The sequence below is a fragment of the Panthera uncia genome, chromosome D1, assembly GCF_023721935.1.
Source record: "Panthera uncia isolate 11264 chromosome D1, Puncia_PCG_1.0, whole genome shotgun sequence".
In the NCBI taxonomy this organism is placed as follows: Eukaryota; Metazoa; Chordata; class Mammalia; order Carnivora; family Felidae; genus Panthera; species Panthera uncia.
Genome location: NC_064808.1, coordinates 6,589,542 through 6,613,317, shown reverse-complemented (window position 1 = coordinate 6,613,317; position 23,776 = coordinate 6,589,542). Strand labels below are relative to the sequence as shown.

Sequence of the window (23,776 nt, the reverse complement as noted above, 5' to 3'; positions counted from 1 at the left end):
GTGTGTGTGTGTGTGTACCAGACCATTCTGCCACCTCACCCCAAAACCCTGATCTCTGTTGCAGGGTCTGTGATTTGCACAGCCAGTGGTAGATGGGTGCTTCTTTCGCCAGAGACAACATACAAGAACACACATTCAACCACCAGTGCGTGCATGGGCACCCAGAGGCACACTCACAGCCACGCACACCTAACCACGTGCACACAGGCATTCCCAAAGAGACACACGGGGGGCAGCTGCAGAAATGCCCCACCCAGGTAAGCTACCCACAGGAAGCACATGTTTGCCCAAGAACATACACATACACATACAAACTTGTGCACACAGGTACCTCCACACGGGAGGCAAGTGCACGCCCAGGGGGACAGGTGCACACAGAGGACTTGCTTCCAGGCTCATTCTCCCCCCGGGAAGCACTTTGCACAGAGTGGCCATTTACTGAGTAGATGAGCGAGGACACCCACCCACCAGTGGTCTTCCTCTCCAGACTGTGTGGAGGACGAGGAGACCCGGACTGCAGGGGGTGTTTCCTAGGGATCGGGGAAGAGATCCCTGAGCCATGTCCCAGACTGGAGGACCAGTCTGACCTTGGAAAGACCCTCAGGCTGGCCCCACCAAGGCCACTAGAGGAGCCAGAGAATGGGAGCTGCTGAGTCAGGGCCTGTAGATGTGAATTCGCCTTTCTGACCCCACAGCCCACTGCCCCACCCATCCCCCACTGCTTCTCTCCCTGCAGCCCCCCCCCCCACGCCCACACCCACATACACACACAGACTTGTCCAGACAGGCACCGGGGCATGGATGGGCAGACAGATGGACAGGTGCAGTGACTCAGAGAGACTCTCTCAGACCCTTATAGATGGGTGTAAGAAAGGATAGGAGGAGGGCAGGGGCAGGGAGGGATGTAAGAGTGAGCATTTGTCTCCTGTCCCTACCCCCAGCTCTCTGGGCCACCTTTGCCCATCAAGGGCAGGAAAGGTCACCTGGCAGCCGCTGCACCTCCCTGCCCCTCCCCCCAGCCACAGGGAGGTCTCCCCGCCAAGGTCCCAAGGTTCAGGCTACCCAACATAGTTGGGACGCACCACCTCAAGACAGCCCCCCAAAAGGCACCCGACCCAATGTGGCCCTTCTCCCAGACACAGTCCCGTGGGGACACACGGCGGAGGGGAAACGCAGCAAATACGGCGTGTGTGTCTGCACACACACACATGCACACGCACGCACAACGTGAGGCTCGTACACCAAATTCACACGCGCAACCATGAAAAGACAGTCCCACATCACACTCCCGGGCAGGGCAGACCTGGGCGCACATATGCGCACACACACACGCACACACCACACGGGGAAGAGGCCGGGCTGGGGCGGAGGGCTGCGGGGAGGGGAGCCGACCAGGCTGCAGGGACGGAGGCAGCGCGGGAGGCGGGCGGCACCGGGAGCGAGCTGCTCTTCACAACACAATCGCCGTCTGTTGTTATAGCAACTCAGCCCCCAAATCGTGAAACGGATATTACAGCCTTCAGAGGGGGCAGGGCAGGAGGGGGCTGAGGACGAAAGGAGGGGTAGCGCGAGGGACCCGATGGGGAACAGGGCTGGGGTCTCAACAGAGGGTAGAGCTGCAGGTGACCTCAGTGAGGAGTGGCCCGGCAGGAGTGGGGTCTCAAGGGGAGAGGGGAGCATGGGGTCAGGGACCCCCGAGGGAGGGGCTGAGGCCATTGCTTTGCAGGTAGGAATGGGGGGCGGTGCTCAAGGCGCCACCCCCAGGACAACCCACAGCTGCCGTTCGACACACCCCAGGTTGGGGGGCAGCTCCCCATTGGAGCTCCAATGTTGGAGGAGACAGCTCCCACTCTCAGGGCTGCTGGAGCCTGGCCCAGCTTCAGAACCTTCAGAAGCCCCCCTACCCCACCCTCTGTACCCAGACCAGCCTTAGAAGTAGCCTCAGGTAGCGGTGACCCCCAAAACCTCGGTGCTGCAGACTCAGGAGGGAAGAGCTGGGTTGGGAGAGGCCACAGGAGGCTGAGAGAGGGATCGATATGCATTTCCTCTGGAAGTCACCGTCCTTCCGGCTGGCAGCAGCAGCACCGGGTCAAGAGGCTGCCAGCCCGGCAGGGGCTACTGGGGCCAAGGCTGCCCAGGTCCCCACCTCCCTCCCTGCCCCACAGCCAGCACTCAGGGCTGCCCTCTCTCCCCCACTGCAGTGAGATTCCCACCGCCGGAAGTATTCAAGCAGGGGCTGAGAGGCCACCTGTCAAGCAAGGGAATTTCGGCTACGGGCTGGAGGCTACGGTTACCCAGGCCACTGGGCCCAGCAATTCTGGGTGCAAAGAAGCCGTAGCATCAAGTCCGAGACACCCCCCCCCCCCCCCCGCCCGCCCCTGCCAAGATTCTGGATTCCTGGAGATTCTAGGCCCTCTCCAAGATTATTATGTCTCAAGGTTTCTGGGTTCTAAAGTTCTACCCCCCAATTCTACTCCCCCTAAGATTCCCAACACTTGAGATTCCAGATCTCCCAAGATTCTGACTACAAAGTTCTGGATGCTAAGATTCTAGCCCCTGTCCTTACGGTACCCACCTCCCCCCCCCTCCCCCGCCCCTTGAAGATTCTAGGCTCTGATGGGCTGGGTTAATTACATGGGCCTTTTTATTCCATCTGGAAAATACAAATATTCACAAGAGTCTGTACAACCTTAGGGACGCCAGCCCCGGCCCAACCCTCAGCTGCATGCCACCCTCACGCCCCCCAACCCCACCCCCCAGCCCCAGCCTGCTGCCCCAGCACCCCAGGCTTCCTGCTGTGGTCCAAGTCTTTTCTCCAAGGCAGGCCTGAGTGTTTGATCCAGTCACAGCTGGGAAGGAAAACAACAACACAGGTTGTCAGGGAAAAAGTAAGAGTTCACCCGGCCTGGGCCTGTTTCCTTGATCCTCCCCTCCCCCCATGTCCCCAGCCCTCAGCCACGCAGGCTGCCCAGGACTCACCATCAATTACAAGTGGATGTCAAATACGCCATCCTCCACGGCCTGCACCTCCTCCTCTCTGATCTCTGCAGGGAAGTGGGCGGGGGTCTCGGGAACAGCTCCTGGGTCCCTGTGCCTTCAGCAGCCCTTCCCCCACTCACAGCCGGCACCTTACCCCATCCCGGAAGCAGACCCATCCACCAAAAATCAATTCACTGAGTGACCAGTCGGGCCTCCCGTTTTTGAGCCTCTTCGAAGTTTTCATTCCACCGCGGCTTTTTCACAGCCACGTACTTGTCAGTGCAGTTTGCTTCAAATGTCAATTTTGTGTGTGTTTCACATTTTAGACCCCGGCACTTCGGAAGGCTCCATGCAAATGGCTTCACTTTTTCTATTTTTGAGGACTGATGCCTGGTGCCTGCCTCTATTTCTGAGGACGCAGGCCAATTCAAATGGCTGTGGTCAACTGCCTCCGACCCCAGTTTAACATGGTGGTTCAGAGTGTTCTCAGCAAAATAAATCATTTGGGGAACTGTCATTCAGCACACTGCGCTAGAACCACAGGAGACCCCCAAGACAGCCGCCAAAGATTTCCAGGGCAAGGGACATTTCTCAGAATGGCCTCCAGAGCAGACGAAAAGGGATACTCTGCTGCCTGAGCCAGCCAGGCACCCCTGTGACTGGAATCTTGAAGCCCCTTTCACTTTTACTCTTTTTTTTTCTTTTTTTAATGTTTATTTATTTTTGAGGGACACCCAGAGCATGAGCAGGGGAAGGGGCAGAAAAAGAGGGAGACACAGAATCCGAAGCAGGCTCCAGGCTCCGAGCTGTCAGCCCAGAGCCCGACACGGGGCTCGAACTCACAGACCGCGAGATCATGCCCCGAATGGAAGTCAGACGCTTAACTGCGTAACCGATTGAGCCGCCCAGGGGCCCTCACTCTAACTCTTTATGTATTATTCGTTTCTCTCAGCTTCAGAAGGTCAAGGTTTCCTGAGCCACCTTCTGGCCCCCTTACCTTTTCAATCCTTCAGTATCACCCCACCAACATCACAGAATTACAAACTCCAGGAAGCTTTCCCTCCTGGATAGGTTAATACTTTGCCACAATGGCCCTGCCTCCCTCCCCTCACAGGACAGCACAGGAGGAGACCCCCTCTTACCTGGAGGCCGGGAGCCTCGCCTACCTGGGCGGGGCAGGGAGAAGCTGAAGGCTCGGTGATGGGTGTGGGTGGGCGAGGGCGAGGGCGCAGGCCCCTCCAGACTCACACTCTGGGCCCGGCGCCGGCACTCAACGGACAGACGGTCTCTACATTGCTTGTGGCAGTTCACGCCGCAGGCTGGGAGAGGCAGATGGGGAGCCCAGCCAGGGCCCTGGGTCAGAACGCTCTCCGGCCCCTTCCCCAGGCCTGCACCTCTCCCCAGTTTCCTGTGCTCCTGAGCAGCTGCCCCACCAAAATAAGACTCTCCTTCCAAAGTGCTTCATCCTGCTCGCCAATCCACACCCTCCGCCAAGTCCTCGGTGCCCGGGCAGCTGTCTCACCACAATAAAAGCCCACTTAAAGGCTACCCCCTTCGATATAATCAGCACGCCCCTCTGGCTCTTGGGTACCTCACTCCTCCTCGGTTGCCCCGCCAAAATTAGAATCCCCGCCCAGAGAGTAGCTCTTCCCCCAAAATTCGGCCCTCCGGCCCTGCTCACCTCGGCATTTGAGGCCCTGCTTGTAGATGCCCAGGATCTGAAATAGAGGAGGGGGCTGTGCTGGGGGAGAGGGCTTGAGAGGTAATGATTTCCACCTCTTCTTTCTCAAGGTCAGGGACTGGGACTGACCCACTCTGGGGCTTTAGAGCCCCTCGGGCCAACGCAGGCGCAGAACCGCCAGAGGAGAGGCAGGCGGAATTAACAAGGTTCGTCTCTGCTACGAGGCCTCCAGCAGGGGCGGGGCCGGAGGGAGGGCGGGGCGAGCGGAGGGGCCAGGGCTGGAGGGGTGTGGCTTGGTGGGGGTCTCACCAGGGCCTTGCAGTGGCGGCAGGCAACCGGGCGCAAGGAGTTGCTCTCGTGGAAGTTGTGCACGAAGCCCATGCGGCCGCCCAGCACCGAGCTGGAGCGCAGGAAGTAGGACACCATTTCCTCCCTGCTGATGCAGCCATCCCTGCGGGGGGGCGGGGTGGGAGAGGGAGCGCCTCAGGTCGGGGCCCTCCCCCGGGACCAGCCACCCACCAGCCTAACCCACCCCACTGGGAACTTCCCTACCAAGGAAAAGATCCTCACCCAACTCCTGGTTTTAGATTTCCTGGTGCCGCAAAGAGAGGCCTAGACTTGGGAGCCAGCCAGAAGCACCGGCCGCTACCACTTGTGTGGTCTTGGGCAAGTCACTTCCCCTGGGTTTCCTTCCCAGAGAAATGAGGATCATAACTCCTGCCGGGGTCACTTCACAGCGTTGGCGTGTAAACTAACTAGAAGGGCTGTGCGCTTTCCCACGAGATTATCAGCCTTTGTTTCCCAACGTGAGCTCTTTGGAACACCCATTGGGAGCCCTGAGATTCAAGAGACTTCTGCTGAGCTCTGGGACCAGGCAAGATTGGGAAAAGCCGCCTGCCTCTGACTCTCATGCGGGTGAGTGCTGGAAAGACACCTGCAATCAGGATTCCCCACATAACCCAGGGGTTCCCACAGAACCCTTTTCTCACCTATTAACATATTTTACGAAAGGAGCATGTGCTCTGGAGACAGACCTCCGTTCAAATTCTGGCTTGGTTACTTCCTGGCTCTGTGACCTTTGGGCTCATTAATCTCCCTGTGCCTCAGTTTCTTCTTCTATAAACGGGGACAGTGATAATTCCTGCCCCTCATGGGTTTGTGTGAGGACTGAATGAGGGCACATGAAGCATTTATAACAGTGTCTGTGTAGTTGGTAGGTCCTGGGCCACGCGGAGCTATTTCTGTCAGTGTTCATCCTTGTTGGAAACTCCTGACTATTATTATATCTGGGGCTCCATGATGTGGTCCAGGTGATCCTTCAATTCAGTGGGGCATTGGGACAGCTGGCCATTTAGAAAAAATATATATATCACCCTAGATTCTTACCGCACGCTGTGCCTGGACACTACATTCTCACTGAACTGAGAGCACTGATGTAAAAACAAAAACCATCGAAGTATCTGGAAAGGTGTAAGAGGATACCTTTGGAATTTCAAGGAGATGAGGGCCTTTCTAGACATAACACAAGTCCAAGAAGTCATAAAGGAAAAGACGGACATATTGAACACGCGACACTTTTTTAAAATTTTATATGGAAACGGACAACACAAACGACAGACTGGAAGAAGATATTTGCAAACACATTCGACAGCAAAGAGTTAACATCCATTAACAGAGATTCTGAAAATCAATGAGAAAAAAAGACCCACAAACCCAGTGGAATAATGGACAAAGAATATGAACAAGCAATTAACAAAAGAAATATAAGGGACCGATAAACATATGAAAAGAGATCCTACCCCCGCTAGTATTAAAGAGATTCAAATTTAACCAAGACACCATTTGCCAATTAGACTGACAAAATTGTAAAGCTTATTATAGCGTCCAGTGTTGGCAAGGAAGTTGGGAGATGGGCACTCACTCACTGCTGATGGGGGTGCAGGCTGGCACAACCTTGCCTGAGGTCACTTTGGCAGGCTCTCTCCTAATTTAGAATGTGCATATCTTTTGATCCAATTATCCCACTTCCAGGAATTTCACCTACAGAAATAGTGGCCTGGGTGCATTGGTACAAAGATGTTCACAGCAGCGTGGCGTATATTAACAGCGGAAAACTGGGGACAGTCTACATGTCCATCAGCAGGATAATGACAGCGGGACACTCTGCAGCTATTCTAAAGAATGAGGTCGTTCTGCACGAAGCTGGCGTGGAAAGATGTCCGTGATAGAGGGTTACGTGGAAAACAAAAAAGCAAAAAAGCGAGACGTGCAGTTCCGTCAAGAAAGTGATAATAAATAAATAAACAAACAAACAAACAAACAAACCCACCACCACCACCAACAACAACAACAAAAAACCCTGCAAACCCTGCTGCTACAAATAAAATACTAGATCCCGGTTAAAATATACCAAAATTTGCTTTAAATGCATAGGTGAGTTTGTGGGAAAGAAATGGGCATCCTCACATTCCAGAAACAGAAAGCGAGCATCAAGCTGAGGCAGGGAGTTGGGACCAAGGCTGAGGCTGCCCTAGGAGGGGGTTGCTGGTCTCCCTAGAGAGCCAGGTGCTGGACTTTGGTGCCCAGATGGGCTGGGCACAAGGCTTGGGGTGCGCAGGAGGTGGGAAGTCAAGGCTGAGACCCCCGCGCGAAGCTGTATCTAAGGTCTCCAACAGCGAGCGGCACCCTCACTAAAAGTGTGACCTGGAAAAAATCCACCCACCAACCCAGGGACATAACCTAGAATTCTGTCTCAGTTCTGGGAGCAGAAACAAAGCAACTGTAACCAGCCCCGTGGGCAGAGCTAGATTTATACCACAATCCTATTTGTCCATGGAACAGGCACAAACAAAATCTGTAGCAATTTGCACATGCAGGGTGGGGGGAAAAAAAAAAAAAGACTGGAAGGACACACTGTTGCCAAGCCAGTGGCATTGCAAACATTTTACTAATAATATAGCCTCTTCTGATGGGGAAAGATGGGAGGACGAACGTAACTTTGGCGTCTCACTTCATACCCTTTGTTCACTGTAAATCCGTTTTACTACCTGGATTTCTTTTTTACCGTGGGGCTCCGCAATATGGAAAAAAAAAAAAAAAAAAGCCCAGATTTTTGAAATATGAATAGCGTTAAAAATATAAGTCGACCTGAGGTGGGGCTGTAAATTGCGACTGGAGTTTTTTGTCTGCTCAGCAAAACAGGGATATGAACATGGTTGCAGGGGGCATGTTTAACCTACTTCAGAGAATCAGCTGTTTGTCCAAATTGTCAGTATGTGAATTGTTGATAAGCAAGTGGGTGCTGCTAATTACAGGCCTTTCTTTTCTATTCATTAAAACAGGCTACCCAGGAGTTGAACTTGCCCACACTTTTTGCCAGCTGTGAGCTCCACAAATAAAGCGGCATTTATGTAGCAACAGTCCCCAGGCCACAGTCTTTGCAAGATTCAGGTGGGGCCCCCCCATCTGTCTGAATGAGTGGGGTAACCCTGTGCTGCCACAGCTGGAAGCCTCCCCCTCCAATACGAGCCCCTCGCCACATTGGTGGCTTCCTCGGCCGCGATCATCTGGTTCAGTGGCCTCCTCTTGCACAGGAGGAAGCTGAAACCCGGGGGGGAAGTGAGCCTGCCTTCCCTCTCCCCCAGCCCCCAGCCCTCCTCACTGGTTCTGGTCGAGGTCCCCAAAGGCGCTGAGGTAAGGGAAGTTCCCACGGATGATCTGGAACTCTTCCTGTGAGATGTGGCCGTCCCCATCGACGTCAAAGTTCCGGAACACAGACTGAAGTGCACAGAGGGACACGCGGGGGACAGGAGGACAGGAGAACGAAACAGGCGTCAGTCCCGTCCTGTCCACAGGCCCAGTCCATGTTACGAAGGGTGCTCAGGCGTGGGCGCCTCTGCAGCTCCCCTTTTTCTCTCCCTTTACCGTACCCCCCCCCCAACCCCACCCACTGGCTCCGCCCCTTGCCTGCTGGAGCCTGAGCCCTGGCCCTGGAATGAGGCGCCAGTGTGGCTCCGAGGGTGGTGGCGAGGCAAAATCGTTCTCGATGCACCGCTGCGGACCCGACCCCTCAGGTTGCAGGGCTGGCTGCCACAGAGTCTCACCTCCACCATCTTCTCGATGTGTTCCACCAGGAGTGCTTGATCCAGCCTGGGTTTGGCAGCTGAGGTCCACTCATCCAGCACCGGGGGCCGGGGAGGCGGGGTGCAGCTTGTGGGGCTGGTTGGCTGTGGGGATGGTCAGGCCTGAGTGAAGGCCGGAGGTGAGGGAGTCCAGGGCCCGGGGGGGGGGGCGGGGGCAGGCAGGAAAGCCCTGGGGAGAAGGGAGCCCGCCCAGCAAGCTGGACAGGTGAGGTAGCCTCTGTCCTGGGAGTTTCAGGAAGGGCAGAGGTGGGGGAGAAAGAGGTGGGGGAGAGTGGGGAGGCAGGGATTCCCTGTCTCACCGAGGACTTCGAGCGCGGCTCCCGCTGCAGGGACAGCTGGTAGAGTTCATCCTCTGTCTGATACTGATCCAGAGATACCTAAGACACACAGGCCTGATCACACCCCCTGCCCCTGCTGCCCTCAGGAGCCCGCTGTCCAGAGCCCAGGGTCATAGGTCCACTTAGAGGCCACGGCTCAGCCTGGAACCCAGCCCAGAAGCTAGACTCCGGACAAAGGCCACCTTAGAACACACCCCAGTGACCACACACCAGCCTAGCACACAGAGCAGACCCCGCCGCTTGGCCCCAAATCTTGGGCACAACGCGCCCCCAAGAATCCAGCCAAGAATCCAGGTCAGAACACAACCAAGAGCTCTGAAATTAAGCCCCAACCTAGAACCCAACCCCACATCAAGAATCCAGCTCAGATTTCAATCCTGATCCCAGCCCAGAGGCTAGAAACCGTTAAGAATTCACTCTAAACCCAAAACTCCAGCCTCGGCTCAGTGTCTCGAACCTAGTCTAGATCTCGACTAGAACCTAACTCCCATCCTCGACCCCCACACCGAGTGCAAGACCAAGCCCAGACCTTTCCTGAGAGCTCAAGGCCATGTTTAGAAACCACCCCTGGGGCGCCTGGGTGGCTCAGTCGGTTAAGCGTCTGACTTTGGCTCAGGTCATGCTCTCACAGTCCGTGAGTTCGAGCCCCACGTCGGGCTCTGTGCTGACAGCTCAGAGCCTGGAGCCTGCTTCGGATTCTGTGTGTCCCTCTCTCTCTGCCCCTTCCCTGCTCATGCTCTGTCTCTCTCGGTCTCAAAAATAAATAAACATTAAAAAAAAATTAAAAAAAAAAAAAAAAAAGAAACCACCCCTGACCCCAGAAGCCAGAGCTGAGCCCCAAGCCTTGAACACAACCCACTGCCAGGAACTCAACCCAGGACCCAGGCCTAGCTTCAAGCCCGGCACAGAAAGTCCACATGCCAGCCTCGAAATCAGACCTGAGTCCACAGCCCCTTTCAGAGGCTGCAACTCATCTCGGTGTCCACTCCAGACCCTGGAGCCCAGGCTGGATCTCAGTTCCTTGATCAGAACCTAGAACACAAGGCCAAGCCCGCAGCCTTGCGTGAACCCAAGACCAGAGGTGGTTGTCCACGCTGGTGCCCAGCCCCCGCCCCCCTCCCCCCCAGCGTCCCTGTTCCCAAGCCCCCTCACCGTGAGTAGGCTCAGCAGATCTGGGTTGGCCTGCACTGGTGGCCGAAGGCTGGTCACCATGGCCAGCTCCTCCAGGATGCTGAAGAGCTGTTTCATCTTGGCCCCATTAAGTCGGGTCCGGGCGGGGTCCAGCCAGTCAGGCAGTGCCAGCTGCAGGGCCACCAGGTCCTTGAGGTGCACGCCCAGGATGGGAAAGCGGAAGCCCACGCAGGCTGCCAGCCGGCGTCGGTAATTGCTATAGTTCCCTGTGGCTGTCACCAGTTCCGTGAGACCTTCCCAGAGCTGGGGTGGGGTGGGGCGTGGTGGGTGGGGGCAAAAAGCAAAGAATCACACACACGTTAGGCACATCACTGGCTCAACTACGCCTCCCCCCATCCCCCCCGCCCCGAGCCCTGGAAACGTGGGAGAGGATGAGGAGCCAGAGATGGGTGAAAGGTTAAAAAATCCTCCCTCACTGTCCCCCAGCACTGTCTCCCTTAGCCCCTGGGGGTCAGAGTTTATAGGTCATGAGTCCAAGGGAACGCCCACTGCCCAAGACCCCACCTCCACACCAGCCCTGGGCACAGACTATCCCTAACATTTAACAGAAGAAACTGAGGCTCGGGGCGGCGAACAGAACAGGACAAAGATCCAGAAGAAACGTCCTCCGCTGTGTCCTTTGTAACCGCCCACACTGGGAAGACCCCCAAATGTTCAACAGGAGATACATAACTTGCAGTAGACTTACAATAAAATATCATACGGCAGTGGAAACGAATGAGTAACAGAACGTTAGAAGGAAAGAAGCAAGACATAAAGTAACACACAACATGATCCCATTCATAGAAAATTCAGAAACAGGCAACAAAACTCCCACGTTATTTTGAGATTCCTACAACGTGGTATGGTAAAGCTGTAAAGAAAAGCAGGGCCGTCATTACAAAAGTCATGACGTTGGTCACCTCTGATTGGGCGGGGGGCGGGGGGGAGGTGGGGAGTTACGGTCTCAGGTGCTGGAAGCTTCTGTTTCTTGACCTGGGTGCTAAGTTACACAGGCATTTTCTTTCTAATTTTTCTTTAACCTCTACATACATACGCTTTATATATTTCGCTCTATGTACGTCACCCAATATGTTAAAATAAATAAACAAATAAAAGGGGGCACCTGGGGGGCTCAGGTGCTTAGCGTCCGACTCTCGGGTTTCAGCTCAGGTCATGATCTCACGGTTCAGGGGATCGAGCCCCACATCGGGCACCGCAGTCGCCTGCTTGGGATTCTCTCCCAATCCCTCTGCCCCTCCCCCGCTCACACTTTCTCTCTCAAAATAAATAAATAAATAACTTAAAAAAGAAAGAAAGAAAGGGAGAGAGAGAGAGAGAGAAAGAAAGAAAAGGAGAGGAAAAAAACACAAGCTCTGGGGTCAGGCAGACCGGTAAGCCCCCACTCTGCCGCTTTGGTCGTGTAACCTGTGAAAAGCATGGGACCCCTCCAAGCCTCAGTTTCTGCATCTGTCAAATGGGGACAGGAGTGCCCAGCCCGCGACGCTACTAGGAGTTGTCAGTGAGGCCAGACCTGGGAAAGGGCTAGCCCAGGGCTTGACCAGGCTGTTCCCCTGACCCACCCACCCCAGTCCCAGGCACCTTGACCGTCTCAGGGCTAACATGACTGTGGGTCTCCTTGAGGCGCGAGATGGAACTGTGGCTCAGGCCTCCGACCACTGCCATTAGTGTGTTGAAGTTCTGCAGCTGCAGGAGCTTCTGGGGGGCAAAGGAGGAGGGGTAGGCAGCCAGTCACTGAAGAGGCCCAGAACTTGGCCCAGCTTTTCTGGCGAGGAGGCAGTGGGTTGGTGGAAAGGAACGACTCCGCGGATGGGCACCTGGGAGGCTGGCGGGGGGCGGGGGGGGGGGGGGCGTGGAGCGACGGGCACCTCTGCCACGTGGACGAAGTGTGTGATGACCAGGGCCCGCTGAGGGGCTGTGGGCTTGCTGAGGATCATGAGTTGCACCCACTGCGACACACTGTTGAAGAGGGAGATGAATCGCTCCAGGACGGGGTTGTCCACGGTGCAGCCGTGAGTCACAAAACTGTGATAGTCCTGGAACTGGGGGATGGGAGTGGCCTCAGCCCCTTCGGGCCCCTCCCCTCACAGATGACCACGCCTCACCCTCCAGCTACTGAAACCCCCAACCCACCCTGTGACCCTGCCGACCCCAGGGACCCCCGATCCTCCTGGGACTCCTCCCCAACCCAAACTCTACCCCTGACCGCATGCCCTCCGGGGCCGCACCAGGATCTTGCAGAAGGAGCGATACTCCAAGTAGGTGAGATGCTCCGCCAGCTCCATGGGCTCCAGGTGGTCGAACAACAGGGACATCTTTCGCTTTTTCTGTCCTACGGGGTTCCGCTGGGTCACCTGCCGCTTCCACTTGTAGGTGGGGCTGGGGGGGGGGGAGGGGGGCGGGGGCAGTGAGCCCTTTTGCTGGAGATGCCCCGTCCCTTGTGGCCCCACACTCGTGCGCAGGCACCACTCAGGCTGACTGAGGACCGACACAGTCCGTGGCACCGTGCTGGGCACTGATGTCCCCAGTCCCAGCAACTCCTGCAAACTCCCCCCTCGTCATGCACTCAGGCACTGTGCTGGGCACTGGGGGTACAGAGAGGAGCAAGACACAGTTCCTTCCCTTGGAGAGCTCACAGTCTACTGAGGGAGACAGACACAGAAACAGACAATCACCAAACTGCGCGGCGCGTCTACAGGTCTTTGCACAGAGGGGTCTGCACAAAGTGCAGGCCACGGGAGGGAATGGCAAATTCTGCCCCGGAAGGCCTCCGAGCCCTCAGCGCCCGGACACAGTCCACACCTGAGCTGAGTCTTGACAACACAGAGAGGCAGGCAAGGGGGGCCCGTATGAGCGGAACGTCATGGCGCAAAGGATGCAGGGCAGGGAATGACGAGCGGACCCGTACAGCTGTCGCATGGCGTGCACGGAATGGGAGTGGGCTGTGGAAGATGCTGCAGGAATGCCAAGCCGCCTGGACACCACCAAAGGCTTTGATCCCCAGCCGAGACATTGTGAAGGCGACAGGGGGCCATAGGTTTTCCAGCAAGAGAGTAACATGACCCTCACTCATTCAATTCAACAAACATTTGTTAAGTACAGATGGTGTAGGACGCTGAGCGCCCTCCCCAGCCCTCAAGCTCGCCCCACGCACACACTCTCGATGTCAATGAGGCTGCTGTGCCGCCGGTTCCCTTCTTGGTCTAACAGAGCCTTCAGCTCCTTGATCTGCTCAGCGAGCTCAGGGTTCAAGTCAAACTCTGCTGGGAATGCCGAGATCCAGTACCTGGCGGAAGTTCTGAGTCACCCAAGGCAGCCCTCCCCCCACCACCCCCTGGGATTGTAGTTCCCCAAAGAGGGGGAAAGAGCCCCACACTGTGGCCCCCCCCCCCCCCCCCCCCCCCCCCCCCCCCCCGCCCCGTTCATTCCTTCCCCACCCCCACGGGGCAGATCAGAAAACCCAGGCCCAGACCAGGAAAGAGGCAAGCCTGTGACAGCCGGCCCACCATGGACAGAGCCCGGGTTCAAACCCACATGACCAACTCCCAGAACGTGTTCTTTCCACTCCTTCAGGCCAGTCTGAAGCCTGAGAGAAGGGAGCGAGAAGAGGGGACAGCGTCGCAAAAGGAAGGCTCACCTGACCAGGTGGCATGTTTTCACCTGCAGCGAATTGGAGTTGTCCTTCCGGGATTGTTGGTAGGTGAAGGAGAGTTAAGGAAAACGAGGATGGAGACTAATTCTAGAAAGGGAGGCAGGAGATGGGTCCCGGCTTCTGGAGGGAGACTGTGGGAGGGGCCTGGTCCTAGGAGAGATGCTGGGGGCGGGACCTGGGGTGGGGCCTGTAGGAAAGGGGCTGAAGAGGGGGTGAGGGGCGAGTCTGGGGAGGGTGCACAGCTAGGAACGGGGCTAGGTTCTAAGGGGTGGCTGAACGCATGACCTGGGTTCCGGGAAGGAGGCCGGAGGAGGGACTTGGGCTGGGAGTAGGGACAGGTCCTAGGCTGTAGAGAGCCCAAATTGAGGAGGGGCAGGGGCGGGGGCGGGGCCTGACTCGAGAGGCGGGAAGGGGCGGAGCCTCGGCCCTGGAGCAAGGTTGCGCCAAGCCTGGATTCTAGGGCTTATAAGGGGCCCATGCTCTAGGAGCGGAGCCCATTCTTGGCCTGGGCTGGGCGGCCTGGCTCCCCCAAGCAGGACTGCAGGGCCCACGGCGAGGCCCGCGAAGGATATATGTGGAGCAGTTTTGCCGCCAGCTGCGAAGAAGGGATGTACCAAGGGTGCATCATGAGGAACATGCGCACCAGCTGCGGGTCTCGCACCTTCCCGGAGTCATCTAACTCCGAGGGGTCAGAGAGAAGCGGGGTGACCCTGCGTCCCGTAGCTGTGGTCCCTAAAGCCTACCCCACAGCCCGCCGGATATGTGGCCCCCCGCCCATCACCTGCTTTGCCAGGACTGCGAATCCTGTAGGCAGATTAGAAAGAACAGGTAGGGTGGGCGAGGGATAAGGCAGGATCTGAGGAACCGGAGGAGGGAAGCGTCTGATCCGGGCCCATCGTCCCGAGGGGAACCAGCTGGGGCGGAAGAAGCCTGGGTTCCCGGGGGTCAAGAATCCAGAGGCCACTTCCTGAGTGCTTGGGGGAAAGGGCACCCCCTCACCAGATAAGCCGCCCCCCACCAGCCGGAAACAGCTCCCAGGCCAGAGATAGACAGTTCCTCCGGATCCTCCGGGGAGACAGATAACGCTCCGCATGTTCCAGAGTCTGGGGACCCCGTCCCTCCCTTCAATGCCGGCATAGCAGGGAAGGGAAACATTTTATCTTTCCGAAGCGTGTGGATCTCTCTACCGAGCAATGAAGAGAAGGCTTTCGTTAAAAAGGTGGCAGGATGCGGAACTGGGTGGGTCCAGGCCAGGGGTCTGCCCGGGGAGGCAGGGACCCCGTTTCAGGCTCGGAGCTGGGCTCAGGCTGGGCGTGCCCTCCCGTGCCACTCACCGAAGGCTTCGATGCAGCCGCGGAGCAGCTCCTCCACCGTGCAGCCCTTGTCCAGGTCTAGGGTGCCCGCCATGGCCGCCGGCGCGGGGAGGCTGGGCCAAGCTGCGCTCCGAAGCCTCCCAAGGGGCTCCGACCGGACCCCTGTCCCGGGAGAGGCAGAGAGGGAGTCTGCGGAGGCGCCGGCGGGGGGGGTGGGGGGGGTGGGTTGCGAGTCGCGGGGCGGGCAGGAACGGGGCGGGGCGGGCACGCCCCCTGCTGGGCAGGGGCGGAGTCGTGCGCCGCGGCCACTCCCGGGGTTAAACGGTCTGGCCCGGGATGGTGCAACCCACCAGTTGGGAAACCGACCGGCCGCGAGGCTTCCGGCTCACCCTTGGAGTCGCGGGAAGGCCGAGGGGCTCCCCGGGGATGGGGACGAGCCAGGACACTCCGGGAACTGGTTTGTGCCCCAACCCCTCGTAGGCCCTCTTCTCGCGTCCTCTCCCCGGAGGCACCTGCAGCACCCCGCAGCTCGGCTCTACGCCCCTCCCGCTTCCCTCCCTCCACAGCCTCCCTTCCCCCGCAGGGTTATTTTGGGAACCCAGAGCCTGAGGGGACCTCGGAGGAATTTCTCCCTGGGATGGGAGGGAGGGAGGAACCCAGGCGTCCTGCCCGCATCGCCCCCTCCCGGGCTCCCGGGAGGGGAGGCGGGGCTGTGGCAACCCCCAGGGGCCTGCCCTTGGGGAGGCGAGCTAGAGTGCAGAACATTCCTGGGGCGGGGTGGGGGTGGGGGGAGCCCGCTGCCGCCCCGGAGGCGTCAGCGGGAAGCCTGAGCCTGGGAACCACGCGCTCCCAAGCCACCTCCTCCGTGAAGGCCCCAGGGGTCCGGGTGCAGCCCTTCCGCAGACCATCTTCCTCCCCAGCCGGAGCTCCGGACCCAGGCCCCATACTACACAGTCGAACTGTGAGCTCACTCACAGGCAGGCCACATTCGAACACACAGAGCAGGGCGCCCAGAAGGGGGCGCCAGCGTCCTGAGGGGTGGAGAATGCCGGCACGTCTCCACCAGCAACCCCAGTCACACGCGGGGTGATACACACCCATGCAGGGACACACTCTCATTCTATACCTGAGGCCACAGGCCCACATTGGGGTGAAAGACCCCTCCAGCCCATACACACACACTTGGGCCTCAGGCACTTGCCTCCCAGCCTCTGTCTCATACACACAATGGCACTCACACCCCGTGCACACCTGCAGGAAGGATCCCTCGGGCACACATACCCAGCTTTCTAGCCCAGAATGCAAACCCGTTGATGGGGCCAGTTCTGGACTTGCAGCTCGCTCGAGCCAGGCCAGCCTGGAGTCCCGCGGCCACGGAGGCTCTGAAATCGCACACGTGCGCGCACGCACACACACACACACACACACACACACACACACACACACAAGACAGTGCACCTACACGCATGTACAATCCCACACATGCACACACCCCCATGGGTGTGCACACACGCCCATTCCGCCGCCCCCATTTCCTCCGCAGTCCAGAAACCAGCTCTGCGGCCGCAGCGCCCTGACACCCCTCATCCCCGGACGCTGGCAGAGCCTGCCCCCCCCCCAAGGTACCCCGTCCCCCTCCCCTGCACAAACTCGCCGGGGCTGGAGGGGGCTCCTCTACTGAGTTCTCTGGCTGACTTTTCCTAGGAGCCACCCAGAGCCAGCCCCGTCTAGCTCTGTCGCCTCCTCGCTGTGTGACCTTGAGAGTCACTTGGCCTCTCGGAGCCTCAATTTTCTCATCTGTCAAATGGGGGGTCCGCGAGAGAAGGTCCCGCTGAGACGTGGCTGGGAAGGGCCGGAGGCGCCGCGGATGCCGCCCCCTCCCGCGGGTCGTCCAGGGCGCTTCAGCTCTCTCCCACCTACCCCGGACCCGGGCCGCAGACTCCGCTCCCACCAATCCACCCGCTGCCCCCGGCCCGCCTCCGCCGCCGCCCTGGGGGGGGGGGGGGGGCTGGGGGCCAGGCCCTCCTCTGCCTGGCGCCTCGCCCGCTCTCGCTCACTCACTCTTGGGACCCGCGCGGCACGGAGCCCGCACCCGGCCGGGCCGGCGCCACCTCCGTGCGCTCCCGCCCGCCGGCCTCGCTGCGGCTGCAGCTCCCGCCCGCTCTCGGCGCCGCGGCCCCGCTTCCCGCCGCCCCGCCCCCGCGCCGCGGCCGCCCCCTCCCCTCCCCACCCCTCCCGCCCCTGCGCGGGGCTCCGCACCGCCGGCTGCGCCTCCCCCACCGGGGGCTCCCTCTCGCCCCGCACGCGGCCGTCCCTGCGGCAGCTTAACCCCTCCCCTGCCGCGCCGCCCGGGAAGCCAGGGCCGCGGGGCTGGGGCTGCGCCACCGGCCGCGCGGAGGGTGGGCGAGCGGAGGTCAGGCCTCGCGGGACGTGGAGGGGGGATCTAAACCGAGAGCCCTCTCCCCCCACCCAGACGCCCCTACGCCCCCCGCCCTGCCGGCTGTTGGGCAGAGGAAGCCGGGAGGGGCAGGAAGCGGACTGCGGTGGGGAAGGGGCGCCCCGCCCAGCCCCCGGCCCGGGTTCCTGTTTTCGAGACAAACCGTTCCCACGGGGCTAACCCGACCCGGGGCCGGGCGTCTTCCTGCGGGCAGCGGGGGGCACAGACCTGGTAGAGATCGGGGGCGTGGGGAGAGCGGCTTCTGTGATAGCCTGGAGGAGGGGCTGGGACAAGATGGGAACATTTTGGGGACAGGGGCCTTGTGGGAGAGGGAGGCATGAAAACGCGGCTACCTGAAAACGGGGCCTCGATGTCTGTGGAGGGGGGTGGGGGCGCCCCGAGTTCACACAGGAGGGACTGGGGCCCCGGAAGCCTGGCTCCTCACGGGGCCAGATGGGAAGGGGCTGCTGCAAGCGGCGGGTGGGTTCTGCGCAACTTGGGGGACTGGAGGTCTGCGTGCGTCTCCCCCACCACCCCACCACCCCCCGGGGCAGGGAGGAACTTGGGAGGGGCAGCCACAAGCTGTTGGGGTCCCACAAGCCAGGCCTAGGAGAGCCGGTAACCATTTCCGGCTGTTTGGATTCAAATACACTCACTGTGAAACCACCGGCCCCAAACCTGCCTTTCGAGGCTTGCCCCTTCCTGCCTCAGGGCTGGGGAGGCAGGACCTCCCCCACACCTCAGTTTTGGTAATATGAGGCCGAGAAACAGCCTCTTTCTGGTCCTCAATTTCCCCAAAGTGAGGGGAGGGGGCAACACTGGCCTAGTCCAGACCGTCTGTGAGTGTCCCCCACTCTAACTCCCCAGACTTTAGACCAAGCGTAGCCACCTGCTCAGAGACCCTTAAACGCCGCAGTGGGGCGGGGCTACGGGCGGAGTCAAGAAGGCGCCAACCACCCACAGGCTCCTCCCCCTCCCAAGTCCTGCCCGGGACAGTGTGGACCCTCGGTAGTCCTAGAGGCCTCGGCCCAAGTCCCGACTCCCAGCCCCTGTGGGCCCCACCCAAGAGGACGCCCCGCCCCCGGCCAGCTTGGCAGGCCGCTGACCTAGTATGGACACAGCACTGGGAAGAGAGGCGTGGAGGGTGACGCCTGTAAGGAGGCTGGAGAGTCTCGGGTCCCGCCCCCTTGGGCTGCCCCCTCCTTCGGAGGGGACGCACCTGCCGGTTGTGGGGGCAAAGCGCGGTGACTGCGCAGCTGCCGCGGTGCCTGCCCAGAGCTAAAAATATTTCCCAACAGACAGAGGAGTAAGGAGGTTCCCAAGGAGAATCAATTTATTGAAGAGTGGGTGCAGTTGGTCAGACCCTTAAATAGGAGGGGGCAGGGAGCCCGAGGACAGGATGGGAGCAGTGTCCTTAGTCACACTGGACACTGGGACCTTGAGACTGGGGGAAAATGGGAGGTTCCAGGAAAAGGCTGAGAGGACGAACTCCAGTATCCCCCCTCTGGGTGGGGACCTGGGGCTGGCCCAAGGGAGTGCAAACAAACTCAGGGGCCAGTTTGGGGTCTGGTCTGGAGGCTCAGATGGTCTCATCAGGGGCCGGCAGGCGCTTGCGTGAAGGATCTACGCCCCAGATCTCCCGGGCATACTGGGCAATAGTTCGGTCACTGGAGAACTTGCCTGATGTGGCTATGTTCCGGATCACCATTCGTGTCCACTCTCTTGGATTCTACAAGCCAAAAGAGAGCTCTGGGTTCATTCTGCCGGTGGGGTCCCCAGCTTCCACCCCATCCCATCCAGGGCCACCAAAGCCTCGCCAACCCCTGGCCCAGGGCCCCTCACCTTGTACAAAGCACTGACTTTCTCCTGGCACTTAATGTAATCTTCATAATCTGCAAAGACTTTAAACCTGGAAGGGAACAGAGAGGCAGGAAGCTCCATGAGATCAAGGGCCAAGCCCGTCCTGTCCTGATGGTGTGCGAGGGCCAGGAGAGGGAAACTGCTTCCAGAAGAGCCTGGCCCCAATTGCCCAGGACCCCTACCCAGCCTCCCCACACACGGCACCTGAGCCCAGTTCAGCCCAGCAGCCCCACCTGCACGGCTCCCTGGCCAACCAGCTCACCGGTCATGGTGCATAAGCATGTTGACAATGTCCTTGAACAGGTCTGGCTGTTTGGGGGAGAAGAAACCACTGCTCAGCTGCTCAATGATATGCCGAAGCTCCGGAATTCGGTCATAGTACTCCTGGGCGTTGTACCTGTGGGGGAAGTACAGTCAGCACTGTGGCCAGGAGTTCCTGGCTCCTCCTCCAGAGAAAATCCGAAAAGTCCTAAGCCTCGGGGCCAAAACCCAGATCCCAGCCTGCGGCTGCCCTCCCTGGAGCTGCTGCACCCCTCTGGAGGACCCTCTCCCTTCTCTGCTCAGCTTTTCATCCCCCTTGTGTAGGTGAGGCCTGGAGACGGCAAAAAGGTAAATGTCTGAGCCAAAGGCCCCAAACCAAGTGTTCTTTTTTCCCTCCCATACACCACCACCTCTCCTAACCGGTGCGTTTCCTTCCTAAATGCTTTTCTCGCTCCCTCTCCCAAGTCCGTCCGCCTTCGGGCCCCAGGAGGAAGCACCAGGCATGTCCTCGGACCGTCCTTCAACTCGGACCGTCCAACCGAGCCCATCGCTGGCCTGGCGCCAGCTTTCTTCCCGTGCGCCGCTTTCTGAAGCAGTCCAACCACCCCTCGGCCACCTGGGTTCAAAACCCTCCCCGAGGCCAGTCTCCTCTCTTTCCTGGCCTCCCACCTTCCAACCGGCAACCAAGGGCGACTCCTCAACAATGTCCCTCACCCCCATCCCCAGCACTGGCAGTGCGGGCCATTCTCCTCGCATCACGGCGCGGCGGCCTCCACGCTGGGCCCCCACCTGCAGGCCGGCCTCCACCTGACACCCAAAATTGTCCTCCTGGAGCCTGCCTCTGAACGTGTTGGAATCTGGCTCAAAACATGTCCTGTCTCCCTCCTATCCAAAGGATAAAGTCTGAACTTCCTAGTCAAGCCCCACAGGAGAAATTTCCTTTCAATATTTAATGCCAGCTCTCAGAAGCAGGTGGTGGGAGTGTGAGCCGCTACCAACTTTCTGGAAAGCAATTTGGCAACAGGCATCAAAAGCCTTAAGAGCTCATACTTGAAGAAGAAGGGAGGAGGAGAAGAAGGTCTCATACTTTTTTTTTTAATTAAAAAAATTTTTTTAATGTGTATTTATTTTTGAGAGAGAGACAGACAGACAGAGTGCAAGGGGGGAGAAGCAGAGAGAGAGGGAGACGCAGAATCTGAAGCAGGCTCCGGGCGCTGAGTTGTCAGCACAGAGCCCAACGCGGGGCTCGAACCCACGAACCCTGAGATCTTGACCTGAGCTGAAGCTGGACGTTCAACCGACTGAGCCACCCAGGCGCCCCGGTCTCATACTTTTTTGACTCAGAAATGTATCTCCTTCTAATAATTATCTTCAGGAAATAAAGATGTGGGCCTAGATAATAAAAGGATGGGATCGCAGTGATATTTACACTAAGAAACAGCAGAAATCAACCTTAATGTCCAACAGTATGGAACTGGATAAATTACAGCATGTCCATACGATGGAACCCTATACAAACATTTTTAAATAGTTTAAAGACTATTTAGTAACATGGAAAATGCCTCACCAGTGCTGACATCAGCCTTCAAAATTGTACACGTGTTAGTCCCAACTTTCAAAACCCTACATATATACACACGCATAGTGATACACGTAGAGATAGGACTACAGTGGGGCACCCGGGTGGCTCAGTCGGTTGAACGTCCAGCTTCGGCTCAGGTCATGATCTCCCGGTTTGTGGGTTCGAGCCCCATGTCGGGCTCTGTGCTGACGGCTCAGAGCCTGGAGCCTGCTTCGGATTCTGTGTTTCCCTGTCTCTCTGCCCAACCCCCACTCGTACCTGTCTCTCTCTGTCTCAAAAATAAATAAACATTAAAAAATTTAAAAAAAGAAAAGAAGAAGGAGTATGGCTTTAAGAATGGGTGATGAGGGGCACCTGAATGGCTCAGTCGATGAAGCATCTGCCTCTTGATTTGGGCTCAGGTCATGATCTCACAGTCCGTGAGTTCGAACCCCACGTTGAGCTCTGCACTGTCAGCACCGAGCTTGCTTGGGATTCTCTCTCCCTCTCTCTGCCCCTTCCCTGCTCCCTCGCTCTCTCTCTCTCTCTCTCAAAACAAATAAAATAAACATTAAAAAAGTAAAAACAGGTGATTAAATTATGAATGACTGTTATTTTATTCTTTGTGGTTTCATATTTTTCCAATTAAGGAGCACATATTGCTTGTATGATAAGAAAAAAAATGTTGTAATAAATTTTAAGAAATCTAATATCTACTTTGAAGAACTGCATTTCTGGCCACAAGCACAGCTGTATTTACTGTCCTCATCTTTCCCCTTTTGCCATGCCTGCCAGGGAGCTAAGAATTCAATTTTGCTTCCAGAAATTCCAGCAATAAATAATATCATAGCCTACGATTGACATCATTTTCTGCTCCTTTTCCTTCAGTGCTGTGTTCCTTCTTTCTTTTCCGTTAACCTCATTTGTTGTAAGTCATCTCAAAAGTTCTCCGGAACCCTAACGGCCATAACTGAGACCTTGTGCAGCCTGGGCCGGCCTTTCCAGGTATGCCCCTTGCTCCCAAGCCCTACCCTCCAGTAGCCACACCTCCTCGGTGCCTCCTGCCCATGGACTGTGAACTTTGGAGCCCCTGACCCCCATACCCTCTCTGGTCAAGCTTTTCCACGTCCTCCACCCTCATGCCAAAGATGAAGAAGTTCTCTTCTCCCGCCTCTTCCGCCATTTCCACGTTGGCCCCGTCCATGGTGCCAATGGTCAGAGCCCCATTGAGCATGAACTTCATGTTGCCGGTGCCTGAGGCCTCAGTGCCTGCAGTGGAGATCTGCTCGGAGAGGTCAGCAGCTGGGATCACTGTGGGGCGGCAGCAGGGGACACACTCAGCTCCAGGGAAGGTCCCACCCCAGCTGGGGACTGTGGAGTTAGGCTGGCCCGAGGTATAGCCAGAGTCAGAGCCCCCCTCCACCCCAACCCTCCCACAGTCACCAGCTGAATCTCCCTCCCACCGCCAGCCCCTCCACCCCACTCCACCCCACTGCTTGGTGATCGTTGACCATCTGAGGTCTAAACCTGGACTGCACTCTCTCCCCACCCCTGCCCCACTGTGTGCACGATTCGAAGGGCAAATCTTCCCTATAATTTCACCCTGTACTGCCCGAAGCCCCCACCGCCATCGGGGTGGGGGTGGGGGGACATCCTCATGATCTGAGCATTGTCCTGTCCAGATTCTTCTTCCAAATGCAAGTACCCCAGGAACAGGTGACCAACACCCCTTCCTGGGACTGAACTAATCAAAGCGTCCCTCTGGCGGCACCCCACCTTTCTCGGCCAGCGAGACTCGGTAGTTCTCCAAGAAGATCACACGGAGGCGGTCTCCTACCACTGGGTCGTGGTTAACCACATCCCCAATGGCTGTGATGAGTTTGATGATCATCTTAGCCATGTGGTATCCAGGGGCAGCCTGTGGGAGCACAGTCTGGGGTCAGCTCCACAGCCTGGCCCCCTACCCTTATCCTGCAACCCAGCCAGGCTGACCTCAACCCGGCTGTCAAAGGATCAGGGCCGCGGTCTGCGGCCTGGCTCCTCACCTTCCCTCCAATCATCACAGTTCGGGGCACAACAAACCTACTGGGTTCCTGCTTGATGCCTGTGGAGAAACAGAGATCAGCGGGCCAGGTTTGGCCTCTTGACGACACCTATCCACCAGGGCCCTAGACAGTAGGCCTGATTTGGGCAACCGCTTGCTATGTGACTTCCGGTCTGTCACTTTCCCCTCTCCGAGCCTCAGTTTGCCTGTCTATGAAATGGGGGTAAGTCCATGTCCCAAGAGCTGTCCCGAGGCCAAAGGAGACGTTGACTAGGAGATACGTGGTGCACGGCGGGGGGGGGGGGGGGGGGGGGGGG

The 23,776-nt window shown here is 58.1% G+C and overlaps 3 protein-coding genes across 9 annotated transcripts in view; all 3 read right to left on the bottom strand.

Annotated features, from left to right (window-relative positions):
* Nucleotides 1-2,623: 2,623 nt before the first annotated feature.
* On the bottom strand, nt 2,624-17,457 carry RASGRP2 (RAS guanyl releasing protein 2). 7 transcript variants are annotated; one of them, XM_049643452.1, is made up of 17 exons: nt 17,358-17,457; nt 15,318-15,458; nt 14,556-14,658; nt 13,969-14,031; nt 13,486-13,617; nt 12,560-12,710; nt 12,200-12,373; nt 11,913-12,029; nt 10,293-10,574; nt 9,102-9,179; nt 8,764-8,886; nt 8,322-8,437; nt 4,970-5,111; nt 4,661-4,697; nt 4,122-4,298; nt 2,980-3,044; nt 2,624-2,849 (listed from the first exon to the last, which is right to left on the bottom strand). In XM_049643452.1, the coding sequence occupies exons 2-16, from the start codon at nt 15,388-15,390 to the stop codon at nt 2,986-2,988; spliced, it is 1,827 nt and encodes a 608-aa protein (XP_049499409.1). In that variant the 5' UTR covers nt 15,391-15,458; nt 17,358-17,457; the 3' UTR covers nt 2,624-2,849; nt 2,980-2,985. The 7 variants fall into 7 exon arrangements, with proteins under 7 accessions (XP_049499409.1, XP_049499375.1, XP_049499366.1 ...); XM_049643418.1 differs by lacking the exon at nt 17,358-17,457 and adding an exon at nt 14,983-15,166 and having other exon boundaries at nt 15,318-15,407; XM_049643409.1 differs by lacking the exon at nt 17,358-17,457 and having other exon boundaries at nt 14,983-15,410.
* LOC125931491 (uncharacterized) lies at nt 15,785-17,337 on the bottom strand. The gene is given in 2 exon segments (XM_049643473.1): nt 15,785-16,618; nt 16,621-17,337. Coding segments are annotated over 2 exon segments (945 nt in total). The 5' UTR covers nt 16,829-17,337; the 3' UTR covers nt 15,785-15,881.
* Nucleotides 17,458-19,040: 1,583 nt separating the features above from the next.
* Nucleotides 19,041-23,776, bottom strand: part of PYGM (glycogen phosphorylase, muscle associated) — a 12,711-nt gene continuing 7,975 nt past the window's right edge. The window contains exons 15-20 of the mRNA XM_049643393.1: nt 23,461-23,519; nt 23,192-23,333; nt 22,519-22,726; nt 19,856-19,990; nt 19,576-19,642; nt 19,041-19,462 (exon numbers count right to left, since the gene is read on the bottom strand). Of these exons, the coding sequence (XP_049499350.1) occupies nt 19,313-19,462; nt 19,576-19,642; nt 19,856-19,990; nt 22,519-22,726; nt 23,192-23,333; nt 23,461-23,519 (761 nt within the window). The 3' untranslated portion in view covers nt 19,041-19,312. The remainder of the gene's footprint in view (nt 19,463-19,575; nt 19,643-19,855; nt 19,991-22,518; nt 22,727-23,191; nt 23,334-23,460; nt 23,520-23,776) is intronic.